Genomic DNA, 7,666 nt, shown 5'->3' on the forward strand with positions numbered 1-7,666 from the left:
GCCTCTTACAAAGCGTCTCTTCCCTTGTGCTCTTATACTGAGAGAACCTTTAGCTTGAGAAAAAGACCTTAGCCGATCTAGCTTTACAGCGGAGCAAATTAGACGAGATTACACATCTGAGCTAGGCAATTGCTGAAAAGCGCAGATCCGGAGAAATGGAAGGTAATTCAGAAATCTCAATGCAATACGGTACTTTTGTTTCCAAATCTCAGTCAAACTCTTATGAGCGACTCCATGAATTGTTCTCCCCTTGTAGTCTTATATTTCTTACTAGCCTCATACGAGGCCTTATGAAGGCCATAGGACGTATGGAAGTGTGAACCACCGAAGTCAACTCGCAAAATTTTTCGGTTCTACGGACAATTTTCACTCAAAAATGCTCTAGAATTGTCATTTAAATCTTGTTACGTGTAGTAAACGACAAAAAATGTCTGCTGCGAGTTATTTCGACGCCGTTTGCTCGAGCTTTCTTCAATCGAACGAACTCGTAGGAAATCACAGAGGAATATAAATTATGCCTGAGGGAATCACCATCGCTCGGACCAAGTGAGAATTTCTATTTTTTTGGCCAAAATATCGCAACGAAGAGCTCAAATTTCCTCGTAAATGATGTAGTTGATGTCGTTTTGGCATCGAAGCTTCGTGGACATGATGTTGTTCTTGTTTTCACGAAGGAACCAAGTCTAAGAAGCGGGCCGCTGAAGTACAGAAGTCCAAGTCGCCAAAGAAACCTAAGATTGCGAAGGATGTAAAGAAAAGCAGAAAAAAGTCCAAAGGCGATGGACCTCAAGTGAAAAGAGCTTCCTCGGCGTACATTCACTTTACGACGGATTTCCGAAAAACGCTGAAAGAGAAATGCGAGAAGAATGGCGACCCTCTACCTAAGGCAAACGAAGTTGCGAAGATGGCGGGCGAGCAGTGGAAAAAACTTACAGCCGAGGAGAAAAAGCCTTACGATTTAAAGGCTCAGGCGGATAAAGAGCGCTACTTGAAAGAGGTAAGGAACGATTTTCAACAAAACAAGGCGAGGACACGGAGTTAAATTACTCATCTTTAGGGACTCCAACATGGCCGCCACATCCTCGTCCGTGCTAAGCTCAACTGTTGTGTCACGTGATAGTTTTTTCCTTTCACGAGACAAATATCTTTTTGTTACTGAAAAATTAGTTAATTCCTATTTCAGAACTTTTTCCAATTAACTTTCAAAGAGCAAGAAATGCCTTTGTAATGAAAACTTTTATTTTTCCCAAATATCTTCAAATGCTGAAAATTCTTGCATTTTTTGCATATTCTTCAACTTTGAATTGTATTTGAAATCACTTTCATTTTTCTTACTGGAAAATTATTGCCAGGAAAATAAACAAATTGTGTTAGTTTTAGAGGATAAATTTGTCCAAGTGCCTCCTCAGGTTCACATATCATTTCAGATCTTTGAAATTAATCAGTTCTGGTAGACTTTCAAGAGAGCTATTGAATGTTTGGTTACAAAATGAGGTAAAAAAAAAAATATATGTGAAATGTTATTTTCTTTATAATCTGATCATGTTCGTCACATGGCCATTTTACAGACTTGATGTATTGTATGAAGCTTCAAATTTGATGGCAGCAGTTGGTATGCGCAGCCATTTTGGTTATTTCAAACCCTTGATGTTATGTTTGCACAAAGTTTGAAAAAAAAATTTTTTTTCTGGCCACCATTTTATATTTTTGACTTTTTTGAAGAAAATGAACTTGCAGCACTGTATTACTCTAATTGTGACAAAAAAAAAGGTTTGTTAGCTATAGATTTGTATTTGAGATTTAGTCCAGAATTAATATGTAAGAATTTACCAGATATGTTAAGTTTTTCATCATTCTGTTCCCATTTTCGCATCAAAGTGGCTTCAACACCAGGCCATTACTAGCAAGAGGCAAGGTACTTGCCTTGTGTAGATTTTAACATTGCAATTTTAATTGGAAAAACCAGTCCCAGTTGAAGAAGATTGATATTTTTGAAGCCATACCTTAAAATAGCATCTCAGAGCTTCTAGATTTCAAATTTTTTTTGGTGGGGGGGGAGGGGGGGAAATCACCAGAACCCAATTTGCTCCTTCGGTGATGACAGATCTTGCTTCTTCCTGTGAGGATGAAGACCTTGCCAAACTATAGTTGTTGTTATTGATACAAACTACCCATGCCAGGGCCATGGCAAGATGGATGGCCAGCTGTGAGACAATCCAAAAAAAGCAAGAGAACGAAGGCTCTCTTTTTGTGTAATTCTGTGTTTTAATGAAAAGTCTCTAGCAAATTTTTATTCCTAAGGCATGTAGAAGAGGAAAAGTCAAAACTTTTACCATAAAGACAGTTTCCTCAGCTAAAGTTGTCCTAGTTACAGCCCTTAATCCTGAAGTAACTATTTTTTCTCTGTCTGTGCAGAGTGGAAAGCTAGCCAAGAAAGAATCAGACAAGCCAAAGCGTGCTCCCACTGCCTACTTCATCTTCCTGGCTGAATTCCGAGAGCAAATGAAAGGTAAGAGTACAGATGGTGACCAAAAAATTCCAGCCCTTGCCGGTGAAAAATGGCGAAGCATGAGCGACAAGGATAAGGAGAAGTACAAAAAGTTAGAGGCAGAAGCGAAAAAGAAGCATGAGGCTGCAATGGAAGAATGGAAAAAGAAGGTTAGTTTAATCAAAGACACTTATATATTCTTCATTCATAAAAATAAGGTGTAGCACAATTTTATGAACAAAAACTCTTTCCACGGTGCAAAGAAAGTCAGTTTTAAAGCTTGTCCATTAACTTTGGCAAGCTGTAGCTAACCGAGAGTCATTTCAACTAACCCAAAAAAGATTTTTTTTTTAAGTTCAGTATTAAGAGTTAATTTATGATTACTTATTTATTAATGACATCAGTTAATATAGCAGTAGCTGCTTTACTAATTCATGTTATTAACAAAGATATCAATTTCACTTTGTCAGATCAACTTGAAAAAGAGCTTTTGATCCATTTGAATTAATTTTATTAGAAATTTAACCTATAATATTTGTCTTTAAACAGTATTTCCATATTTTGAATTCCACCCCCAAAAATTTCACTTACCGATTGAGCAAGTTAAGAACAGAATTCACTAGCCCAAAATAATGCAAAATCCACAAGCCCCGGGCTATCAGACATGACCTTCTTCCCCACCTCTAGCCTATTAGGGCTGCAACAATACAATGTACATATGTTTATCATTGCAAAAACAAGGAAACAAACAAAACCTTGGCATACTCTTATGTTTCTCTCACAGAATGCAGGCAAAGAAGTGGCCCAGCCTTCAAAACCTAAAACACAGAGTAAAAAAGCCCCACCGAAAAAGGAGGTACCCAAACCATCTGAATCTGAGGAAGAGGACGATGATGATGATGATGAAGACGAGGAAGAAGAGGAAGAAGATGCTGATGATGTTGATGATGATGGTAAGTTGGTGATTTTAAGTAAACCCTCATCTCTGCAAAGTAAGACTCTATTGCTTGTTCTTTGCCACTGTCCTTCACTCTTAATAGCAGTCAGGGAAAAAAAACTTTCTAGGAAACAAATAATTCCTCATGAAAGCAAGTTCATAATTTTGTCTGAATTTGTGACACGCATGACTCCCACGAGGATCACAAACCAATAAGTGGTTTTTGTGTTGAATTTCGAGGGCAGAAGTACTTTTAAGAGAAAGTGGAAGCAATTTGGATCATAAGCCTTTAAGATATGAATGAAAATCATAACAAAACACATGTTTTGGGTACCACTTCGCTTAGTTGGAAATCTGTTCCAGTAATTCTCCTGAAAAATATCTGTGAATTCTGGTTTAATATGGGCTCGATCAGCTTTATACAGGGTGTGCTGATGGAAGTTCTAGCTTGAAGGCTTAAATAAAATAATATCGCACAGTTTGCAGTATGTCCCCATGGTGCAGTGGTAACGAAATGGCCCATTGTACAGGAGATCCCGAGTTCGAATCTGGGCGGAACTTATTATTCTTTTTCCCTTTTTTTCTGTTTTTTTCCCTTTTCATTTAGTTTTTTTTAGTTAATGTGGTTTTGTTTCTTTATATAGTGTTTTTTTTTTACTGAATAAATTTTCTTCTCTATTGCCTTATTTCCTTTTCTTCTTACTTCATGCCATTCCCACTAAGTGCTTCGCGAGGTCCTCCAATTCTTGTATTTCCAGTACTGTAGTGCATTTTTACATACTGTCATGTCCACCATATTCCTCCATATTGGTGTCCTAAAACAATGAATCAGCAGCCATGTTGGTGTTCCAAACTAGTCCTGTTGGAGGTGAACCTTTTTTGATATGTTAAAACGGCATTTTGTGCCAATCAATTTGCATAGGTGCTTGTCACACAAGAGAAAAATGTCCTGTAAGGGTTTCCATCATTTGGAGGATAAAACCATTGGATTTCATTCATGGATTCAAAAGCTAGAGTGAAATAAATTATCTTGAAATGGCATGGTCTTGATTGAAGTGAAAACGTGACAAAATACAAAACAAAGTCTTAAAATCACTTGGAATGTCTGTCTTGAGATAGAGATGTCTGTTTTATAGAGAGTCCGAACTAAAAGGAGTGAAGAAAGGGAGGGACCAACTCTACGTGTTCATCTTAGCATGGTGTTCATTAACAGCGAGTTGACCTTATTACCTTAAAAAAAAAAAGACACAGTGTTTACAAAACCTGGATCAGATTAACCCTGTAACCCTGTAACCCTATAACGTATCCCCGGCAGCCTTTAGTGACTAAGTGGAGTTGTTGGGATCAAAGGTTTTGTTAATTGACACCTGAAAAAGACTAGTCACGGCCAGCTACACTGTACTAAAATCCTGGTCTGGGAATCTAAAAAAAGGATTTGTGGGCTACTGACCAGAGAGTATATACTACGCAACTAAAAATATCAGACTTGATCATGTTATTGATGTCATTATTAGGGCTGATAGTAATACCCATTCTATTCCCTTTGGGTAAATGAGTCCAGTCAGGCCTGAGTTTTGTACCTGCCCGTGTTTACTGGGGTAAATCACGTCTGGAATGCTAGTCAAATAAGTGCAATGTTGCCATGAGGTGCAGGGAACACTCATAAACTCGTCTTTTGATTTTTCAGGAGGAGATGATGATGATGATGAGGACGATGAGGATGATGATGATGATGATGATGATGAGTAAAAGAAGGGATACCCTTGCATTTGTCTCAAAGAGAGCCATAATTGTTTACTTTCATTCGTGAGGTTTTTTAAGTGTTTTCTTTTTTTTTTCCTGAACTTCTAGCCTTTCTCTGGTATTCAGATGGTGGCAAGCAACAGAAAGGAATCCTGCGTCGCCTACATCGGCAGTTACAACACATTTCCAATCTTTTACTTCCCACCATCTGAAAGCCTTAAACAGGCTGCTAAACTCAAAGAGTATATTTCCCAACAAGTTTCAAGTAAGATTATGCAACATAGTTGTTTACTGGCCAAATTTGATTACATCAAATAAGCACCATCAGTGGTTAGCATGGCACTTTTTTTTTCTTTTTGAAAAAAGGTTAACCAGTTTTCTCTTCTAAGTCCAGTTTTTTGACTGGTGTTGCTTGTTTGTTTCAACAGCAATACATGTAATTCATTTTTTTCCTTCTCAGACATAGTTTGAGTTATTTTGGACTTGACTTAATTTTGTTCTTATGGATAACAGAAAGCAGCAGTTATTGAAATTTTTTAGAGCCCTTAGAGTTTTTAAAGGCCTTGATTACATTGAAATAGTACAGAACTGAAACTGTCATACATGCCAACAATTTTGTAGCAACATGCTGCTAATTAATTACCTTTTGCTCAAGAGAAAATGAGACCTGAACGAACAAACATCCTGCTTGCCACAAATTATTGTGCTATAATATTGTTATTTTCTTCTAAAATATTCCTGTTATGTAGATAATTCTTAATTTTTTTCTTTTGTTTAATTTTGTCTTCACTTCATTCTTCCCATGCTACTAAATAGTTCATTCTATTCCATACTTTATTCAGGTTTTTTGAATTCAAAGACCTCATCTTTCATCTGAATTGATGACTACTAAAAATTTAAGTTTTACATGTAAGGACCTGTTACACTGAGCAATATTATTTTTTTTGCAACTTGTCCCACAGTTTTGTTGCATTGTTGTGAGAAAAAAGGCAGAAGATGCTGTTTAGTGCAATATGCCTATTTGTTGCAGCTTTGCCGTAATATTTGCAAGAGTTAAAATTAGATCCTACAACTTTGTACAATCTTGCTGCAAAAGCACTTTGCAAGAGTTTTTCACGCAGCAAGTTTTAAACATGCAGGATACGTCTTAGCACTAGTTCTCTGCAGAAAGACTGTAACAAGGGCTTTAGTTGTCTTTGCTAGCATTTTTGAATCAATTTAGACTTACAAGACAATATCATATGCATTGTCATTCTGTGAAAGTTGTTTGCGGCTTTAAAGGTTTCCTCCATCGCCACCATCATCTCCCATCCACCCCAGTTTGCTTTTAGTGTGAAAAAATATGTCATTATTGAATTTGTACAATTGTCCAAGTAGCTGTGTATTAATTTTATTATGATTTAGTTAGGTCAGCTTAAGTTAATTAAACCATATTACTGTGTTTACAACAATCCAACAAAATTAACTTTCGGAACATAAGAAGCAAATTACATCTTTGATCAACAGTACACGAGCAAAATTGTGAAGTTCTTTTCTTTGTATTCCCATTCATAACCCTTCCTGTTAGTAAGTTGTCAATAATCGGCTTATAAATACTCTGAAATGTAAGTTTTATTCAGCTTCTGGAGTTGTTTGTACAGCTTAACCCTTGAATCTTCGATATCAGAAAACAAAATCAATTCTGTCCCCATAGATCTTGTACAATAGTACTTGGCAGGGAGAAGTTGAATTTGTTGATATATGTATTGAATTCATTGCAGGTGATCATGTTCCTAATTCTCCTAACCTTTTTTAGGTATTAATAAAACAAGGAGATAATTGATTTTAATCAACACTTTGAGGAAGTCAAAGACTTTTAGTCTTTGGCTTATTGGCCTTAAGATTAAGATCAAGTGTAGTATATTATGATCTATATAAATTACACACAACCGAACCGTAACTAGTAGAAGTTGATTTCTGCATAGTTTCTTGTGGTAAATTAAGGTGCCTTTAGTTTTCCTTTGAGCTCCTAGAGCTGAGGAAACTATGAATATCTCAGTTACAGGGGCGAGAGAAACCACAGTATCCCTCAAAGGTAGTTTAAGAAGGGGATCTTGTTGTAAGCTAGCAATAAAATTGTGTTGTTGATTGGTAGCAAGAGGTTATTTTCACTGATTTTGTTGGCCTTGTTTGTAAACTATCCTTGAAAAGCCTTTTTAGTTTGTACATCTCTGTTTGTAAGTGTTTTAAATAAAGCTGTTCTTTTTCATTCTGGTTTGCCTTTTTTTTCCCACGTGAATTCTTACGCAGGCATGCATGTATTTTTCATGGTTTTCCCAGAAGGACGTTGACTCTTTGTTCTTGTGAATAAAAATCGTATACTTCGAGGAAAATTTATCTTACTTTGTTTGGTTTTAGCCAGTTTCTGTGTCTCTGAGGGCAGTATTAAAATAAAAGAAGGTGGTCAAAGAAAAATGGGAAGAAAATAGGCCAAAAACCCTTGCCAGCGTGCAGACGTC

The 7,666-nt window shown here is 36.6% G+C and overlaps 1 protein-coding gene across 1 annotated transcript; it reads left to right on the forward strand.

Moving 5' to 3' along the window:
* LOC140947334 (high mobility group protein B3-like) lies at positions 1 to 7,416 on the forward strand. Its single transcript, XM_073396403.1, has 5 exons — positions 1 to 162; positions 675 to 997; positions 2,416 to 2,658; positions 3,273 to 3,441; positions 5,113 to 7,416. The coding sequence occupies exons 1-5, from the start codon at positions 156 to 158 to the stop codon at positions 5,172 to 5,174; spliced, it is 804 nt and encodes a 267-aa protein (XP_073252504.1). The 5' UTR covers positions 1 to 155; the 3' UTR covers positions 5,175 to 7,416.
* The last annotated feature ends 250 nt before the right edge of the window (positions 7,417 to 7,666 follow it).

This window comes from Porites lutea, chromosome 9 (assembly GCF_958299795.1).
Source record: "Porites lutea chromosome 9, jaPorLute2.1, whole genome shotgun sequence".
Classification (NCBI taxonomy): domain Eukaryota; kingdom Metazoa; phylum Cnidaria; class Anthozoa; order Scleractinia; family Poritidae; genus Porites; species Porites lutea.